Here is a 21,913-nt window from a genome sequence, read left to right as displayed (position 1 = left end):
AAAATTTTATCGCTTTGCTTTAAAACAGCTCAAAGAATCTGTAGAAACATGAATTCCAAGCTTCATTGCCATAAGGATTCAAAAGTTTGCCTACACGAATTGAAAATAATCAAAGTAGTGATTTAAGAGAACATAATTCTGTCTGATCAAAATTGACATTTGATTCGAGACTCTCACACTACTTTGCAGTAATGATTCTCCTGCCTGTTAAATCAAGCCATAAGAGATTACTAATCAACAGATGAAATGAAAAAAGCCCTGACCTGTTCTACTTCATTCTTAATTTTACTTCTAGTTTCAACCTTCCAGCTTCTGATACCTCTCCCTTTCAACCTGTGACACTTCCCACTTCTTTTAATACTTGAATGGCTACTTAGGGTCACTGGGAAAGGAAGGTCTTAGAGGAAATCTATAAGGTTTGGCCCAGAATATATAAAAATTCAAAAGCAGGGAAATAAGAATAGTAGCTGGAAGGTACAAAGTTGGCCAACGTATAACCTCACCAACAATATTTGCAGAAAGTTCTGTTCAGGGAAAAAAAAAACAAACAAAAACCACTTGAAAAGATCTGCCAGAAACCCAGTTAAATAAGCCAGACTCTTCAACTTTTTATGATTTATTTCCCAATTCATACACAAAGTAAAGATATGTCTTGTTCCCCTCTCCAGAAAGCAGCCAAGACAAAGTAGGCCAACGGCTACAGGAAAAAAGCCATGAATGTCAAACAGCTTATATTGTACCAGGAGCCTAAGATTGTAAACCAAAAAATCATACCTCACATATTATTGGGGGTAGAAGTTTCCAGCTGCTTAAAGGAAAGTTTACCTTGGTTAGATCTTTCTTCAAGACCCCATAGTATTTCAAATGTCTAGCTAAGAAATTTGTAAGGTAAACATTAGGATTAATAGAAGAGTAAAATGTGTTGTGAATCTATCTGATCAGAAGTTGTCCTCCTATGGCAAACTTTTTCAATACAGTGTAAAATATTCAAATCCATTTTACTATTTCTGTATTGCTTAGTACATCAATTCAGCTATATATTTAAAATCATTGATGTGAAACAGTTAAGCAGCAAAAGAAGTTTAAGCAAGCAGTCACACAAAATGAAAATTCCTGAACACTTAATTTTCCTAGCTCATCCTCAAGGCATAAGACCATTTCACTCAATAAAACAAAAATCACATTGCTCTATTACTTGCCAGCATGTGACAAATACAGAGCAAGTATGAGAAAAATAGAAGTACACCATCAGCACTGTCAGGAAAATCTGCCACATCAAAAGCTAGACAGACTGAAAAAGTATGAACCTTGGCTGAATCTCCAGTCGGAAGCACAGTCCCAAGGTGACTTGTCTGTTGCCTGCCAGCATTATCCATTGAAAGAAATTAACTACTGCACCAGAGGCTTTTACAGCACCTCAAACCTATTGCAGGACAACACAGACACACCAGCAGAGTCATGTTCTCTTTGGTTTTAAACCCAAAGGAGTAGTGAAGCAGGTAAGATTTAAGTAAGCCGAAGCTTTAAGAATAGAGAAGTACATATTGCTAAAGTAATCCTAGCACTTCCAAACTACAAAGAATTATTAGAATCAGAACGGCTGCTGTGTTTTACAGTTTTCAAGGATAAATGTCTTATGGCTATGGATCTTTCATAACAAATGTTACTGCAATACCTGGAGGTAGAGTCTCCACACTTTGTGCTTTGTCCTCCCCATCACTGCCACGCACGTCTTTCCTTTTTGGGTCGATATCATTTGGGTCCTCCTGAAAAAAGTACATAATCTTTAAAATAATCTCCTTAATTGATTTGTGTTTTCAGAGCAAACACCAATAACTAAGTTTCACAGATTTTAAACTCATGAAGTGGTGCAAGAGAGCTAACTTCAGATTTTTAAGAGACAGGATCATAATTTCCTCCATTACTTAAAAAAAACAGACCAAAAGTTTAAGACAGGCTTTTACATTTAATTTATGCAGCAATTTTTATTTGGGGAAAAAAGAAATGTTTAAGAAGGAAATGTATTAGGAAAGATGGAATAGTTTTGGTTTGGTTTTATTTGGTAATATTCAAGTTCACAATGAAGGCAAAAAAAAAAATTTAAACAAAACCTGAAGAAATCCCTACTCTAGCAAGAAACAGCCCAAATAGGAGAGTTATCTGAAAAAGAGAAGTCAGGTTATCTAGCAGTTGTATCTGGAGTGGCAGCCTTACTATTGGAAAAAAAAAATCCAAAATATGTTCAAGTTGCTATTTTCATGTGTTCATTTCAGAGGAGCCTATTCTGGGCTTCACAGGCTACTACTGTGCTGGATTTGTGATTCCAGTAACATTGACAATGCCAATGCTTTTTTATTATTGTTAATCATTTTCAGAGAAAATGAGTTTTCTAAACACTAAACCATTTAAAATGAAATGCTACAAATGTATGTTTTTCATAGTATCATGTATTGAGCATACCAGAGAGAAGGAATTTCTCCTCGTTCTTCTACTACATTTCACCATGTTGGCCCAGTTGCCCAAAGCATTTACCTTGTAGATGTCATTAACTTTGCTTAAAGAAAGATTCAACAAAAAAAACCCACCCCAAAAACACCCACCCACAAAAAAAACCACACACAGCAAACCCACACTCCCAAAAATATGCAACACATTTGAAGAAAATTATTAGCGCTCACGCTGGTGAGGGACATTACCCCTCACTGTGTGCTGAATCCCACCAACACATTGAAACAGAAGCTTTCATGTTTCTAGAAAGTTGCATTTTACCAGTTACTTGGCTTTGTGCACCATTTTAAAGATAGCAACTATGGAAACATTTAGTAAGTGCAAGTATCAACTGTAGCTGGAAGAAAAACCTTCCCAATGTCATTTCACAAAAATCCATGAAGCTCTTTGCTATCCCAAATTAATGTAAAAACTCTAAAAAATACTGAAGTTGAAAAATAAATGCAAAACATCTACTAAGCAATCAAATTGCAGAGATTTTTCCTGAAATTAAACAATAATTACCAAGTGCTTCTTTATTCTCTTCCTCCTCTCCCCTTTGAGTCTTTAGGGAAAAAATCTGCCTTCCCATCAGTCCTTCTACCTGAGCACATTCCACTAAACATATTTACCGAGTTTTGCTGTTTTGTGGTTTATTTATTTTCAATAAACTACCAAAAGCAAAGTTGGATTTAGAGATCTTATAGCTAAATGCCATTTTGAATAATAAATTTGTCTTCTAGGGAACTGCTTGGGTACAGCCTTCAGACACTGAGAGGTGAGCCAAGGTGCCCGGATGACAGTTCCCACTGCAGACTGCTGGATGTTCAACTTGCCTCCTAGGACTCGCTATAAATAATATAGGGATGGGAGAGTACAGGATATTAACCTTGAACCTTTGTGCCCTAGATTAGAGCTTTGTAGTATTTTTCTTCTCCAGAAGATGTCTACTTTAATTATTTTTGAAATAGACTACTCTGCTAAAGGTGATGTTCTGTTGTAAGCACTAATTTTCACCCAATAAAGCATTGGGAAAGTACATGTGGGAAACCCGTGGCTTTTAGGGCCAGACAGCATGTTATGTCCTTTACACAGAACTCAAGTGCAAAAAAGGAGACGTTAAAGAAAGCAGACGTTAAAGCCATAGACATAAATACAACCAGTTTTATTTACATCTCTGACTAGATTGCTTCAACATGTTAATATGCTGCAATACACAAATGAATCATATGGTCAAATGACATTCCTATGTTGTCATCATCACAGGACAGAGTTGCTTTTTCAGCTTGCTTGGAATGAAACAAAATCCCAACTTTTAATGCGATCTTAAAAAGTCACTTGGCGTATGATGAGTAATCTTCTTGGTAGAAGATAACAATGCTTGCACTGATAGAAGGCGTTCATACAAAAAGCTAAGCCTAAGGCAAGATTGAAAGCAACTGAAACAGTTTAAGAGGCACAGCTCTTTAATCGTGAGAGCACAAGAGGGAGATTTAATGAATAGAAATTAAAAGAAAAAGCTAATGCCTTTTTCTATATTAAAATACTATCAACACTATTAGTATTTAATACTTTTAAATAAGATTTTCCTGACATACTAAAAAAGCTGGCTATATCTAGTTACAACCTAAATAAGGAAATGCTGTAAATACATCTGGAAAAGTATTTTGAGCTTATTAAAAAACTAAGAAGGTAGCTAGCCAGCTAGCAGAGACACTAACTAAACATTAGATGCATGTGGAACACCACTAGAGTAATATATTTGTGGTCATTATTCATGCAGTTATTTTCTCAGGCCAAGACACATATGGCAACGTCAAAATAAGTACATGCCAGCTATAATGCACATGTTGCTGGGATTTGGCACGCATTAATTTTATACACCATGTCACTGCTTCCCATTAATTCCTGATTCAGTACCAGATGACACACAAAGACACAGAGCCACAACCTTTCGACTCCATTCAGTGGGAAATCTTACAAAAGTATTTGTAGTCGTATTTTAGATACCAAATAATCCTAAATTTAGTGTGATTTTAATATTAAATCATTTAAATATCTATTTAAAAGCTCAGAAGTTAAGGCGAGGTGTATTTATTTACCAATTTGTTAAAATATTCCTTGCAAACCATAACCACAATTCATTAAGGCTAAATTGAATATATTTGGGGTTGGCTTTTTTAAGGATTTTTTGATTAATCGCTGAAGTGAAACTGCTTTTCCCTTCATGATACAGTAAACTCTCTATGCCTCAGAAAGCCTACATCAGTTTCCAAACCTTGCTATTACCACTTTTCTTTTCCTCCTCAACTTGCCCACTCCATTAGGACTACCCTGTAGATTGAATTTGAGATATGACAAAGATACAATAAGAAACTCCAGGTTAGAGAACCAGACTCAAAAAAAATCGTTTCATGATGTGATTAGTTACACATTTGTAGCTGCTCTGACTGGTGTGAGGAAAGGGAGGATGAAGCAGTACAAATGCAAAGCAAGATTCAAACACGTTTTTACAGTGTTTCTACACATCTACAAGACACCATCATATTCAACAAGAAATTCAAGACTAGTGTCATTTCAGTTTAGAAAGCTGTAATTATACACAGATATGCGTTACTGGATAATTTCACTGCTATCACTTAGATCTTCCAGACCACTTACCCTTCTGGTTTGGGTATATTTATATGCATTGAACACTACAGTCCCTACAATCATTGCAAAGCAATCAGCGTTTTGTGAAATTATTTTTTTTTTCGCAAGGTTATTCTACCTTGCACAAAAAAACCCCCACACAAACCACACAAAACCAAAAAAAGAGATACTTAACTGATCCAAGTCCCTGGGTATTTCTCCTACATAACACTTAAAACCACTACCATTTTTCCTATTTCTACCTTCCAATATTTTTTTTATTTTAAGGTTCAAATATCACAGATTTGACACTAACTGCTATTTATTCAATCTCATTATAGCAGAGATTTCCATCCTACCCTGGCTTCCTATCACAAAAGAACAACCTCTCAATGTGTAACATCACTAGGTATGTTAAGATATCACACACCTTACAAGTGACAAGTCGATGTGGACTTCAGCAAAGCTCTTATGGTTGAAAACAACTTAAGTGGAAGGTAAGTGTGCCTCTAACGCCAGCCATCCCTCTCACAGACAACCCAGATGCTGAACAACATGTGACATTCAGGTACAGGAGACTGTTGGGAGCTATGCCTGCACCACAGGCTACCTGGAAAGCTCTTTAGTGGCTCTTCCATGGAAAGGGCAGCAAGGCAGATGAAAACATCTCGCAGGTTAATACACAGCACTACCCAAGGGCTTAAGCCATCCAGCTATCCTAGACACACGTCAAACCAGCTGCTTTGCTCATCACCACGTACCAGCACAACTTTTCAAAAGAAGTTCATGCACAATACACAGGAGGAAGTCACACAGAAGAAAACAAAGTTCTACTTGCACTGGTAGCATACGCTCAGATAAAATAATTGAGAAAAATGGCTTTACAGGCCAATACATGTTAAGGCTTAATATCTGTTTTGATACTTGCTTTGCAGTTGGCCCTTGGCCAACATCTTAAGACAGATTTTCTTCTGCTGATGATTTTCTAACAGGAAACCGAATACTGGCAGCATCTTCAGAGAGCATCATTTGATCCAGCTGGCCTAATGCAAGGCTTCACTGCATCCCGCGGTACAGATCAGTCAAATCAGTTGATGATTTTGGAAGGGGTGCTCTCGCTGCAGACTACACTCCTCTTGGCACTTCATATGCTTCTGCTCTGATCATGTACTTGGGGCCAGATACACAGAAGCGCTTTGATACCATGTAAAGCAGCACTTGGCATTGCAACAGTTTAATGCCTGCTTTAATTCAGATCCCCAAACCAAGCATGAAGGCTCCTTACAGAGCTTAGCTACCTAAGAAAAGGACTCAAAGCCAAGCAGTCAGACAGCTGCCTAAGCCACAGACACAGTCAAAGCCCAATCATCTTTGCTACTGCTAGCACTTAGTATCTGCCTCTTTCCCCACCCCCAGTTCAGTTTACAGTCTTTTAATTAGACATCACATTAGATGCCTATAAGAACAGACAAGCAGCTGAAACACTAGCTCCTCCTAACCCAGGAGGACCTCCAGCAGAGGACAGAGTTCAGTGTGTTGGATTGCTTTCTGACCCACCTCACCTGCTGTCTTCCAAGAGGTCTTCAGAAACACGACTTCAAGTCTCTCTTGCTGTAGTAAATGAATCCAGCTTTCGCGCACGCCGGGGAAGCGCTCTGGCAATTTAATGTAATTACATTACGGGGCACCCATGTCTACCCTTGTCAACAAAAGTGTTTTGTACAAAACAGATAAAGCTGCTCTGCAAACGCCTGCAATGCTGCTTCTTACAGGCAGGAAATATCCCATAAGCAAATGCTGACTTCCTTTGATTGCCAACTTGCTTAGCATTAGTAACAGACCTTTCCAAGTATACCAAGAAGCAAAGCATAAATATACAGAAAAAACACTGAATATATATTTATACTTTACAATGTTTGATTCCCACTGTTACACATGATGTCAGAAATTAGTACAGCAGCAATCATTTAATTTTCATTCTTACTCCTTTACTCAGTGTAAGTAAATTGCTGCCAAAATACTCAGAGCAAAAAGAGAGGCTTCCAGCGGGGAGAAACAAACATACACAGCCCTCGTGCATACAAGGCGGCAATTTTTAAAACTCTCTCAAAACAAAAAAAGAGAGAAGTGATGAAGATTATAGTTTGATGACTCCACATACAGGAAATATGTTTAGATTCACACTCAGTGAATAAACCCAAAACACTTTGAAAATGCCAATTACTATAAGCTGTAGTCTCCAGACAAGATCAAATGCCTTAGTGTCCTACCTTCTCTGTACATTTTAACTTTTACTTAGGGCAAAGTACATATTTTAGAGTTTACAAATGCTATTTCAAGTACCAAAACAACTATAAAACTTGACGTTTTATAAACCCGCAATGGATTAGACAAAAATAACGTTTTCTCTGAAGTTCCTGGTATACATATTCTCTGAGGAAGGTCTGATCCAGTTTTGCGGCAGAAGACTTATTTGTACACCAAATGGGATCAACTGGTTCTGGTTCAACTTCATTTAAGATTTCTGGGCAAAATGAACTTATTCAACTGACAATAGCCATGGAGCAACAGAAACACCCAGGTAGGGCTATTCAGGCAGAAATAAGCATAAGGTAGTAAGAAGATTTGCATTTCAGTATATTTTAGGGAACTAATTGAAATTTGAAAATAACATAGGAGTAACAGCATGACTTATCCCCCAAAAGCCTACATTGGCTTAACATACGCTGGGTTAACTGATTAGCCTACAAACGCTATGCAGTTTTAGATTGTATTTTACAACAAATTATAAAATCTTCTGTAAGCACCTAACATCACATAACATGATCCTAAAGGTATAAAAACCCCACAACTCACAGCTCTGTGAGAATTCATGTATCCAGCTCCAGGTGATCTCTAACAAACCACGTTCCCTGCTGCCTAGATTTCATCCACTTTAGTAAGAAGTGAGTAAACTAGGGGGTCAACCTTATCACCTACCAAGCAAGCAGAAAACTGAACATTACTTACCTTACAAAATTGGCAAGCTAGTATACCAACAGAAAGGGGAAACAAAAAACCCACAAACCCAAGAAAACAACACACCCTTCATTTTCTTCAGCTGTGCAGTGAAAAAAAGCTGTTGGAGCTGAAGTGGTCGTCAAACTGAGAGGACAGTCAAGACAGTGCAGTAACACACACCCACACTCAGATAAAGTGTACGTGGGTAAGAATGTATTTTCTTGCCAGAGACTACTTCTAACATCAGCTATCACAAGTCTCCCATACCTAAAGAAGTCCTACCAACCAAGCAAAAGTCTCTGTAGAGGCTGCCATAGACAGGAGGAGCACCAGCACCCACTGTGAAGTGCCCAAGGACCAGAAAGCAAAACAGAATCTTGCCCCAACACACGGGACACTGTCACCTCTCCACAGAAATGGCAGAAGCAAAAGTAAAGTCTCATACACCAGGAAGAACACAAATGCAACAGAAACACTGCAAAGGAGCCCTTTTTGCTGGGTTTTTTTTTCTAAGACTACTCAATCATCATGGCTCATGAAGCTGCCTAAATGTATAAGGGTAGATCACAGGTGACTGGGAAGATGAAAAACGTTTAAGGGTACAGGGACTGATGGAAGGGTACGCTCTCAAGTGCGCCAGTAACTTTGAAAGCTAGGAATAACCATGTCCAAGGATGGCAGCAGGGAGTCAGAAACAGTATCCAGAACTTCCTGTTAAATTTATCATGTCTCAAACAAAACAATCTCACTTGTCTGCACTACCCACCAAAGACTACGGAAATAAAACTATCACAAAACATTTGCATTGATTATTTAAATTCAAGATAATGCCTAAGTCTACTAACGCTCAGTTTTAGTTCCCAAAAGGAAAGATTAATGGAGACCAAATAATATATTTCTTTCAATAGTTAATTCATGGGTTTATTTAAATAACATTTAAAGCAGCTTTCTATTCTGAAATTATTGTCAGTGCAGACACAGTTCCATGATTTACACAGTAAATGCACACTCAGCAGTGGTGGTGTTTACATTGCTCTTTTAGTTGTGCCAGATTAGCAAAAAAAAAATCCAAGAATAAATCAATCATAAAGGAGCTGAGTGATCTGATCTGTTATACATATGCCAGGAAAAAACTTCAGCAGCAAGAGTCAGGAAGACATCACATAACTTTACCATTTGCAACTTGTTAGAAGCATCTTGTTGGTATGTCCACCTCCAGGGAGCATTTTGTCATCATATTTCACGGGTTAAAAAGTGTTTTAAGTTACATAGGCAGCAGCATTAGTTCTAGCATGCCTATCTCATACCTACTGCTTTTCCCACACTTGATAGTATTTGCAAAGAATATTTTAAATTTGTTTGATTGCTTTCATTCATCAGTTTCTGGAAAGGAACAAGGCAGAAAAAGTGATGACAGGTCCCAGAGAAGTAATGCATGGCTTGATGCACAAACAGTATCTGCCCACTGTGCTTCTTTCAGAGTCTGTACTTCTTGTTTGAGAAGTACTGTACATAATTCATTTTCTCACTGCGTGCTCTTCAAGGTGTGAAGTCTGAAGATTCAGGTAGCTTAACACAAGTACACAGGCCCTAATTCAGATCCAAGAGAGACAGTGGGCATGTCAGTCATTCAAAAAATTAACAAGATTAGACTAAACCCCTGTTCAACAATCCTGGTTGATTTTACTCACAGCAGATGAAAGGTCCCACAGAACAACTAGATCAGCAAGGGGAGGAAACCAGAAGGACCATGTAGTTTTTAACTGCTGCGACACTTTGCAAAGCAAGCATGCAGCTGGTACTGCTTACCCTGACAAGTCAGCTGCTTGAAAGGCCAGCTGCTGGCTCAGGGGGGCTGTTCCCTCCTCACCACATCTCCATCTCAAGCTGCTGGACTGTCCCCACTTCTCCCCTTACAGACACTGGTGTGGGGATCTGATTCATTCAGCTGACCTGACAGTGAGGTGCAGGGGGTAGGGATGTATGAATTTATTATTTCACTGGTTGGGCTTTTTTTAAACCACAAGATCAACCACTAAAATATCAATTCTCTCAGGTATTTGATGCAAGGGAAGCAGCAGCCAGGGTAACAGGGAAAAAGAGTGCTGAAAGGGGTGTTCCTATTACAAGTAGAGGATTACAAGTTTAGTTACAACATTAAACCAACCATCACTCAAAACCACTACATATTTTTCTGCTTGAAAGAAGGCAATTACTCCCAACAAATGCTCAGGCATGATTTAATGCCATCTCTTGTTAATTCTACAATATCAGAAGTGTCTGATGAATTAGCCTGCATTTCAAAGCCCTGTCCCTAATCCTCTTTGAATTCAACTCATCACTGCTTGCTTTTAGCTCTAAGACTGACTCTCTAAAGAAAAAAAAAAAAAGCTTTGCCACAGCAGAAGGCAGGGGGGAAAGACACAGAAAGCAAAGGGTGTGGGACTTTGTTTTAATATTTACACACATGAAAAAGTCTTATAAATTCTGCGAGTCCAGGAAACTGTAGTTAAACAACTGAAAGAAAAGCAAAGGATTGAATAAATAAGTAGAACACAAAATGTATGCATCTAATAACTTAAGTATAGTGAAGTATTCCAATAACCCAGATATTTCCACATCTTGCATCTATGTATTTCTGAAGGAAGCAGTAGGCAATCCTTCAGCTGCAATACAAGAACTAGCTGGGGCAGAAGGGAAGAATGGAAAAAACAAAACCAAAAAACGATCTCCCATGCCTTCACACATATCTTGAAGCACTGTGAACAGAAAGGGAAAACAACTAGCACTACACCGTTTTCAGCTTGATTTCATTTTATAAATACTTAAACCTGCAAATGTAACTGAGCTCAAAAGGATATACATTTATCAGAAATGCAAGTATATGTAAAAGCAAAACTGCTGTGGCAGTCACATCCACAGTGTAAGTAAAGGGAACAAGGTGACTATTATAATAAAAACAATACAGAAATAAGATCCAAGAGAGCTATCTTGAATGAAGAAGAAAAAGAAAAAACAAGATGCAATTAACAGGTTGAGTGTTTTGCTGGACCAGATCTGCAGGGTTAGGACACGATGAAGCAACACAACACCACACCATTTTCTCAGCCCTAACAGAAGGTTATTGCAGGCACATAAGGAAACTGAAGATAGGTTGAGACAAGGGAATGAAAGTTGCTGTGTCTTGGATCTTTTCTGTAGCATGCAAAAGCATCACTTTGTTCTCTAAGAAAACAATAGGAAAACAAAAAGCAAGACTGATTTAACATCTTAACCTTTTCATAAAGGGGAAAAGGTTAATCTTCAGATTCAGAAGATGAGCCACTGCAAAAAAAGGGAACTATTTCCTTCTACCTCTTTCAAGGAGGACATCTTTGAACACAGATGGAACGAGTCCCAGAAGTCTGAAAAATTACTTGGTAACTCATTTAATTAAATAACCTTATGACAAGCTAGCATTTGACAGATGACTTCTGCCTTCAATAACTCTGCATATTTTCCCTTTCGTTCCAACATAAGGATTTATGGACAAGTCTCTGCAGCTCTGGGCACATGACAGTACACATAGCATCACTATTTAGCAGCAGTGTTCAACCGCAGATACTTATTTTTAAAAAATCAAAATGGAAAACACTGTCCAAAGCAAGTGTAAAGTTTTATTACAGTCCAAAAATTCTGACAGTAAGTGATATCTACTAATGCCTTCAAACATTAAAGGTTTCATAGTACGAAATTCACACAGGTAATTGCCAATAACATCTTTCAGTTTTGCCAGACCTAGACAGCATCATTCATTCAAAATACTCTGGACTACTAAATGAAGCTCAATCCCATAATGAAATGAATGCCTATCACAAACTAGAGAAGTATGAAAGGCAGACCCCTGCATCAGGAAGAAGAAATGCTCATCACTGCAGAGATAAGGGGCATCTGTACTTGCTTTAAATTCTTTCTGCCAAACTTTAGAACTAAGATTTGTATCCGAAATAGGCAATGCAGACCTTTGTCTCTCTGCTCCACACAGTACAAAACCATACAGCATTACACCTTTGAAAGACACCGTTCTGCAACAAGGTACTAACTGGGGGTGAAAAAAAAAAAAAGCTTGCTTGCATCTTTTTTTTTTTTTTTTTGGGGGGTGTGTGTATCTACTGAAGTTAACACCCAAACTAAAACTACCACAGGAAACTAGGGTCAGAGCACTCTACTAGTAGGATTTCAACCCCACGCAGACCCACAGCTTCAAGGCAGGAAATCAGGCGTTCCACCTCGCTGCTAATGCATTCTGCTCCCAGCACACAGCACGGCTCTTCCTCCGAACCGCGCTTCGTTAGCTTGTCTGTGTTTTCTGAGAACGTACAGTCCTTCAAGTTGGAATCCCAGTCGTTCAGTCCGAAGCAAAAGGAGACAGCGAGGCACAGAAAGGAGCAGCAGCTTTATGCAGCTAGATTTCATACCAAGTGTCTAAAAAGAGCCCTTCAGATACAATTTTTGTCCTTCAAGGCTTCCATTGTGCATATCCATGAGACCTTGGAGAACATGCAAGACAAGGCTGACAATATACAAACCTGCATGTAGGAAAACAAGTTTTTCAGGACTGAGGGGAAGATATTTAAAAAGGACTGGGCAATTTACTGAAGCATCCCAGGAATTCTGCACACTTGGGAGCAGCAAGCTGGAAGGCAATTTCACACTATACAGACACACTGGAGTTAATCTCATTCTAAAAAGAGGTGGGAAACCTCCTCCTGGATGTCAAGGCCTAGAAAGAAGAGGACAGGGGCTAAAATCTGCTCAAGTTATGATCTATTCATCGGCAATCCCTCAGAGGAGAGGTCGCCAACTGTGCGCCCTTCAAGGAGATCTCACATAACCTCCACAAAGAGCCCTTATCATAGAAACTGAGCTAAGAGGGGGAAAGCCAGAACTAAAGGCTGATCCAAGCATGACGGCTAAGCCAGGTGCAGCGCAGCAAGCTTTTGTGCTTCTTTCAAATCCACCAATAAGGAAAACGAGTGGAATTAACAACTCTAGAGACTCCGACAGGAAAGATGACTCCCAACTCCGATTCCACTTTAAAGCTGCCTAACTCAAACTGTCAGAAACTTCTCAAAAATCAGAATTTAAACTGTTTTGCAGGTTTTTATGAGCTACCATTTTCTAGAATTCATTAGCTCAAAGAAGGTTTTTTACTACCAGCCTGGAAACGGAATATTAGCCTTAATGTTGGAAAATGCCAAAAGATGAGGTAAATGCCATCATCTATTTTGGAAGTCATGAATGGTATATAAAAGATAAGAGCAAAACGTCACTCCTATCATCTACTGTTTCCACAATCCGTATCACCCCGCTATTTTCAACAGTGAGCACTCTGCCTCCTCTCACTAGATACACCCACATACTGGCATTTAAGTCAGAAGTCATTGCAAAATAAGCAAGAAAAAAAAATGTTTTTGAGGAGAAAGACTCCTTAAATCCTTGTGCATGCATACATATATATGCACACACGTAAATACATACATACATGCAAACACACACGGAGAGGTACTCTTTCACTTTAGCAGCCAGAAGTGAACTCAAATTGCAGATCGAGTTTGTGGTAGAAAAATGGGGACAGGCACAGGGTGGGAGACCAAGTGTACTTTACTTTCAGAAGTGGAACAGAAATCCTAATAAGCAATTTGAGCTACCACTAGAAGATGGGGAAGAGAACGTAGTTGCTTTCTGGCAAGTGAAAACAGTTGATATCCTGATCACAGCGCAACAGTAAATAACAAAATTATGAGATACATTACCCAAAAGAAGAAAAAAACCGAAGAAAAAGTAAAAACATTTCAGAAAAACTAAGGAAAAAAATAAAAGGTAGTAATATCACTATCTTGAACCCAAGCCACAGCAGCATTCTCAAATTTAGCTTCTAGAAGGGTATGTTCAGCTTCCTGAAAAATACATTGTTACAAGGATTAGAGAAGTCCTTAAAGATGAGAAAGTAAGGACTACCCTATACGCAGGAAAGACAGTGTTTGTCTATGCAATAGAAGGCGGCTCTAAATAAAAAAAAAAAAAAAAAATCAGCTCCAGTAAGAATATGGATATCAGATTGATGCTCATACTGACCAGCAGGCTTCATAGATCAAGATAGATCACTGCAGTGCTACAAATTTTTAATTACTTTATGTGAACATACTAACTCATTCATATGTTGGTGGTCAATCAAGCAAGCAAGACAGTCAGGTAGCACAGTAAGCATCTAACACTAAAATATTTTTTTTTAAATAGCACTACTTGTGATCATAAAGAATTTGATAAGATAATACTTCTCATTTCTCATTTTTCATTTCATTTTCTGTTAACAGTCAAAACAGTAGCAGAACTGACAGAATGAAATAGCTGATGTGGTAGGAAAGGAATGAGGATTATTTTAGTATTGGCTAGTCCACAAAATAGAATTTGAGACAGCGACATTTTCTTTCCTTGCACCGTCTTTGTATTGGGTCTGGCTGAGCCCTGTGGAAGCCCTCGTAGTGCTGTGCTTGTACTGGTAGCTCGAAAGGTGGTGATAACACATCAGTGCTCTGGCTGCTGCTGAGCAGCGATCGCTCAGGATGGAGGCTCTCTCCAACCTTCACCTGCCCCACCACCCAGTAGGCTGGGAGTGGGCAAGATCTTGGGAGAGGACAGAGCCAGGGCAGCTGACCCAAAGTGACCAAAGGGATATTCCAGACCATATGACAACTGCTCAGACAGAAAAGCTAAGAGAAAGGAGGAGGAAAGGGGGGGGGGGGGGGGGGGCACTTATTATTTACATTTGTCTTCCAGAGCAACCTCTATGTGCTCTGAAGCCCTGTTTCCTGGGAAGTAGCTAAACATCACCTGCTGATGGGAAGTAGAGAATAACACCTTTTGTTTTCTTTTGCTTCTGCACGTGTGACTTGCTATTGCTTCATTAAACTGCCTTTATCTTTTGACCCACAAGGGTTTTCTTCCATCTTATTTTCTCCCCCATCTGTTCTGCTGAGGAGGGGAGTGATAGAGCGGCTTGGTGGGCACCCGGTGTCCAGCCAAGGCCAACCCACCACAGCCTGAAAACACAGGTTTCATTCATGCCCTCACATACACTGCAGATGCAGTCCTCTGTTTTGCACAGCAGTAACATCACTTCACACCTGAAATCTGACTTTACTCTCTTCCAGTTGTTACCCAACTAGATCATCATCTCTACAGGACAGCAACTTTCTTCCTAGCTAAGAAGGTGATACCTGTCTTTAAATCAGTCTCACACGCCATTATGAGGTGCCACTGTGGTGACTAAATTTATCAGAGACATCTCATCACACACAAATTTTCAACACTGGACTGTGCAATCAGATTGCTACAGCACTATTTTCCACTTTTATTGATTGTAAAGACTGTTTAATCTCTCTTTTATACAGAGTCCCATTTTACGCAGAGCTTTAAAGCGGGCTCATCCTTTACCAACACGTAAAACAGCTGTCCAGCCACAACAGTTAAAACAACAGAGGGATGAAGGGAACAAGTAGTAATGTGAGATACCACATGCAGATATCAAGACAGTTGCATCACTGGCTTTTTAAACTACCTTTTCCATTGTTGTTCTTCCAAATCATCCGTAAGTCCTCACCACAATGAGGCATTAAAAGTGTCAAGTTCCATCAGCCAGCCCTTTCAACTTCAAGGCTGAATGGTACTTCTGAGAGCAACAGCTTATAGCTGTAGACATCCAGTATGCCAGACAGCCTGAAAGCTAGATGCTCTAAGGCAAAGCAAAAGAATTACACCCAAACCAAAACAACTTTTCTGGATATTTCTTAAGTCCTAGAAGTCTTTGTTTCACCTAAAAGATTTAGAAGAGAGAATAAGAAACAAGTTGTTCAAACTTGGAGGAATTCAAACTACACGAGTCAGAAGTTTTCGGATACTGTCTTATCTTCCTAATGACTTGTTTTGAATAAGTGGATAAATAAATCATGTATAGCCAACTAGTCACACTGTCCAAAAGTTAGAACCAGCAGATTTTTACAAACTCAGACACTGCTCTGATTTCTTACCCTATTTTGTTTGTATTTTGGAAAAAAAGCACCAGAATATTGAACCATGGCATACAAGTGAAACTGAGCTTTAGCGAGGTAGTACTTAGCTCAGCCAGACCCCTTGGTTACACAGACTAATAATTCAAAAGCTGTTTCTGGACTAATAAGTAAATATGATCTGTCAAAATTCCTTAAATTCTGACTCACATAGCCAGATTAATAGATAAGTTGCAGCCTAAAGGCAGCTTTGCCATAACTTCTAAGACTTCAGTAAGCTAGATAACAGTACTATGCAAGCAGCAGCATTTATAAGCTAAGACCATGAGAAATGAGGCTTTGTAATCTTAACCCACAGGAAGTTATAAATATTTCAATTCACATTACACCTGCTCTTTCCGGGAAGTCACAATCTGATCTGTCCTCATCTACTACATTGTCTAGTTTCAAAGAACTCAAAGATGAAATATTAAAGTTTATTTTGAATTGAACAACAGATCCAAAAGCTGGAGGAGGAAGAAGAAGGAGGAAGGAAGGAAGGAAGGAAGGAAGGGAGACAGTCCATCAAAACAGTTTCGTGGGTTGGGAGGAAAGCTAAAAAAAAAAAACCAAAGAAAAACAACACACACCACTGACACACACAGATACAAAAGAAACCACCCACTACTAGAGAAAATGAAGAAAAACTTCAGAACCACCAAGCAACAATTCAAAGCAAGTATTTCTTTGACATTTAATTCTCAGTACTGGGATACATATGTTTCAGATAACAGCAACTTTAAAAGGTTTATTATTAAAAACACAGAACACTTAAAAACTCATTTATTTTGCACTCTCAGGAAAACACAGATAAAGCCAGAGACATAGATTAGGTCACCTGCTCTTAAAGTGTGTGCTGTTCTGTTGATGGATATTACTCACATGTGGAGATTACTGTTGGAAAAAAACAAAGTGCTAAAGAAAATTCTGAAAGATAAAACCCCCCAGATTTACACAAGCACTAAAAGCTACACTCACAAATAATCTAAAAGAGGAAAGGAGGGCGAGACACACGTTAACTTCTCCAGCTACTGAATACTACTTTCCAGAAGCCAAATACATGGTACTTTTTGCCAGCCCCAAGCACTATTTCTTGGTGACTCCAGCCTTCTTCCTTTCTTTCCTTTTCACTTGTGCACTCACACTTCTTTCCTCTAAGAGGATGAATCAGTCCTTAAAACCAGAGTTGAATTCTTTGATGCTCAAACTGATCAGGCACCACTGAATCACGCTGCAACACAAGCAGGAGCAAAGTTACAGCTGTGGTTTCTTACATTGCTCTTGAAAGCCACCAGATCTACTTCCTCAACCCAACAATCAAAACCTGTTCTGATCCTGTATTTCACAAGGCTGTCCCTTTCCCTTTCTCTAAACGTTTTTGACTGCCAGCATTGTAAAATGGCCTTGCTTACTGCCAGCATTAGCTGCACCTTAAAAACCTATATATTATAACACGGGATGGTCATACTTTGTTCTAAAGCAGTGCTACACACCTTCTCCATATTTTCTACTACTGCTTCAAAGCCCTATGCCCAGTGACCACCAATTTTACAATTTCTCACACTTGTGACTCCATCATCAGCACTTATGGCAGAACACTCAAAAAACAGTTCTCAGCTACATATCCAGTGCTAGCCATTTGTTGCAATGGCACTTATAAATAATGGCATTTATAAATAATGCTGAGATTATATAAAGGTAGTTTCCAAACATTCTTACACAAGGAGAAAAGACCCCGATAAAAGCAACTGAGCAAGAGTTTCCCTTCATAAGCACAAGAAAGTAAAAATGTGGTTTGGAATACTTGTTGCATAAAATTATTACTGGGTTTATTCCTGTATCAGCTGCTTTCATTACTACCAAGGGAATTCTCTTTTTTTGGCAGGAGTTACGAGAACAATACCTGGCCCATTGCTAAAGATGATAGGTGAGTTGTCAGACATAAGCAGGAACTTAGATTTTTAAAATCATATTTTGGTAGGTGAAAAACAATACAATATTGAATATTTGTTCAAATTCATGACCTACAATGGGAGCAATAGGTTTTCTGTTAAGGAACACCTTTATAAGTAAATTGGTTTTTAATTAGGCTATTAGTTTAAATGCTTTTCAGATACAATAGTAAAAACATCTTATTAAATGCATGACTACAAACAACAGCTTTGAGAATAATCTTTGTTCACTGCTTGGTTACAGTAGCCTGAAGCAGTGCACACTGACAAGTTTATTGATTAGTTTTGGACACAGGAAGATCTTGCATTTATGATATCAACATACTTGAGGCAAAGAGACTTGCACAGAAAATCCTACACTGTAGTTTACACTTGACTTTAATGGAAGATATTGATTCTCTCAAGCATCAGTTTATTCCACTGACTACAAACCACTGCTGCTAGCATCACACACAAGAGAAACAATGCAATTCAATTTTTAGATTTTTCAAATATCCTCTTGTGTTGTTTTTCAGAAGTGTTTTAATTAATGGTAAAATTGTATTTACAGAATAATGAGATACCCTTGACACCACTGCAAGTCAAAAGGCTTAAAAAATCTGCTCTGCTAAGATACAAAGTTTTATAACAATTATTCAAGACTTGCTACTGAATATAGTATTTCAAAATAGTTCGCTGGCAACCACACTTTAAACCTTGTGAAAAGCAAGCAGCACCTTGCATTTCTTAGTGTCACTTTACACAGAGCTGAACTATGCCTGTATCTTCTCACTTTCAAGTTGAAGTAGTACAGTTTTTTCTCTCCTGTTTAGATTTCTTAGCCCAATTTTCCTACATGTTAATGATTTTCACTACCATCTTGCACTCCGCTAGGTTTCTGGATTAAAAAGGTTATTATTTTTTTATCCACTTTCTATATAGAAAGTGATTTAAAATAAAAGAGATTGCTCCCATAACAGTTTTTATTTTGTATGCTTATTCTTCCTTACCCCAAAGGAAAATACACAGTACCTCTCAAACAGTTTACATACTTGATGGCACTTCTCAAGGATAATTTGGGGAAAATCCTACCACCACCACTGAAAACAACAACCTCACTGAAGATATCAAGGATATCAAGGAGGGTGAGCATACGGGGCAGGTGATCTGGAGAAGATGAATCTATCAGCCCTCAAAAGTGACACCACAAGAGGGCTCTGCTCAGAACAAAAGATAATGCTTCTCACTTTTAACCAGGTTAGTCCTTTGTACCTACTTGGATCAGTCCAGGTTAGATTCCAGGAAACTCTGTAATAAGAGCAGAGATAAAAGGATTTGAAGAAAAATGCAGAACCTGCAGAACTCACAGAAGCAGATTCAAGAGATTTTTCAGAAGAAAGAGGCCCATCTGGAAATCTCTAGAGGGGGGAGAAGGGGGGCGGGGGGAAGATAATATAACATAATATACTATTTACTTGTAAAACCTGAACACGCATCTAAGGACCAAAAAAAGAAAAAAAAAAGCTGCATACTCAGGTTTGATTACAGAAAAGAAAAGCATCTTGGGATTATTTCTACCACAAACTCTTCCTTGGAAGACACAGAGACCATAAGGAATAGTCCTCCAAAATGAAAAGAAACCTAGAGCTCCGCACCCAGCAAAATCAAGAACACACAAAGCTGCTTTGAAGTCCAAAATTAATCTTAATCATTAATATCTACAAACTCTATAACAGCATGAATAATACATATTCCAAATCAGAAAAAGTATTTGTTCTCTTAATAAAATAATTCTTTTGAAGAGGAAATGAAATAAAATACTGATTATTTTTACTTAACTTTGAGTTGTCACATTTTCACCCCCTTAAAAGAGGAAAGGATGACAATAGATTTTCTTGGAGATCTTTAAGAGCTGCAGGGCTCTGAACTCTCTAGAAATTATACTGAAATCTTGTAACTTTTTGACGAAAATAACATCTTTATTGCCAGTCAAACACTAAAAGCATGAATTTCTGTAGCTAGGGTAAAAAAAAAGTGTAGGAAGCAGAAAATACACCAAGTGCCAGGGAACCCAAATGAACGCGCTGCTGGAAGAACAATACCACCTTCCTCCCCCACACTACTGAGAAACTGGAAATGCCTGGCTTTCAATGAAGGACTAAATTAAAATTATTTTTTTCCTGCTTTTGCACCAGATTTTTGCAGTTTGCACTCTTAATCCACTTCTACATCGGTTCAGCACACAGAAGGATGTTACACACGCACACTGGCAATGTTTAGTTACAGCTGAAAAGCAGTTCTAAAACCCTTATTTCTAATGAGCTTTGGATATCTAGTTCTGAATATAGAGAATAGCAAACCTGGTTTTGTCATACACACAATGCCACCAAAAGATTAGCCTGGTCAAATAGTGATTGACTCAACTTTTAAGAGCTAAGGACAGACATGAGATAAAGGAGCAGAGCTAGCAGACACAGAAGAGCACACCTGTCCAGGAGCTCTTCATCAGGGCTCTGCAGAATAGAGAATGAATGCGAGTTCTGCTTTGATGGGTAGAGCTCTTCTAGTAGCAACTCAAAACTATTAAATAATACTTTCAACCGGAGTTACTCATGCCTCACATCTAGATACTTATTAATCTCTTAATAAATGACAACAGAGCACAGCACCACTTTTCAGCTTTCAGTTTCATCTTCCACTGAAGGTGTGCTCAGTCATCTCCAAGCAACCATTACGTTACACTTTGGAATCCAACCTGCACAGCTACATTAGCTATGACCCAGGTAAAAGCTGCGAAGCTCGAGAGCGTGCAAGAAGTGACACATGTGCGAACCCAGACACTCAGAAAGTCTGTTCTGCTAGACCACTTGCACCAGTCAGTCCTCTTCATGTGGCAGGGCTAGCACACACTACAGCAAAAACGTTAAACTGTATATGGATAACATATTGAGAGGACATGGTCCAGACAAAGTAGCAGGCTTGAATCATCAAAAGGAGAATCTGGTCATGAGGACAGCCCTCTTGATGGCTCAGAGCGCTTAGAAGTAAAGGAATTTGTGCCCCGTGAAGTTTTGCTCTTTCTCCCTAGCCATTGGAAGAACTACTAAATCTCATCTATTAAGCCGATCCAGAAGATGGATGTGCAAGACATTTTTAAAAGTACATAAGTAAATGCAATGCAATTCTCTTCTAGTATATTCATTTGCATTTTAGTGATTCCTAGTAACCCAAAGGAGGGATGTATTTTCTCAACAGAATGTTATCTTCTAGGCAAAAATTGCCCTGAATTTAATTTAAAACATAAAAAGCTTTCATGCACACAAGAACAATGGAAACTGAACAGGTGGGCAAAAGCCAAACCACAGTAATGTGTTTAACACTTACAAAAAGTATTAAACTTTGAAATATGTCAGTTGTCCCATTTATTTTCCAGGTGCTTACCTGCTTACAGGTAAAGTTTCAAACAGGTCTTTCTTCCTTTTAAGAGCAGTAAATAGTGAACTTTTGTAACAAAACAAGAATCTGCTGGAAACCAACAAGGCGTCCATCATAAAATTTCTACTTAAAAGTAAAAACAGCCTCTACATCAGAAGCCTACCCTTCCAGAAGCTCACACAGGCTATGAGAAATCATTCTTCATTGTCCTACAGCACCTTACACAGCAACATTGACTAATATGACAAAAAAGATATTCCGCTTTTTTCCACTGGCCCCTCACAGTATTTTGATAAAGCCAAATACCACAGCAGATGCATAAAAAGTCCCCAGCCAACAAAA

At 38.6% G+C, this 21,913-nt stretch overlaps 1 protein-coding gene across 1 annotated transcript in view; it reads right to left on the bottom strand.

Moving 5' to 3' along the window:
* The window catches only part of GALNT2 (polypeptide N-acetylgalactosaminyltransferase 2), a 98,876-nt gene that overhangs the window by 44,524 nt on the left and 32,439 nt on the right, over nt 1-21,913 (bottom strand). Inside the window, exon 2 of the mRNA XM_040597969.1 lies at nt 1,676-1,766. Within this exon, the coding sequence (XP_040453903.1) occupies nt 1,676-1,766 (91 nt within the window). The remainder of the gene's footprint in view (nt 1-1,675; nt 1,767-21,913) is intronic.

The sequence above is a fragment of the Falco naumanni genome, chromosome 6 (assembly GCF_017639655.2).
Source record: "Falco naumanni isolate bFalNau1 chromosome 6, bFalNau1.pat, whole genome shotgun sequence".
In the NCBI taxonomy this organism is placed as follows: Eukaryota; Metazoa; Chordata; class Aves; order Falconiformes; family Falconidae; genus Falco; species Falco naumanni.
The sequence above is the reverse complement of the archived record's forward strand: the minus strand, read 5'-3'. Positions and strand labels throughout refer to the sequence as shown.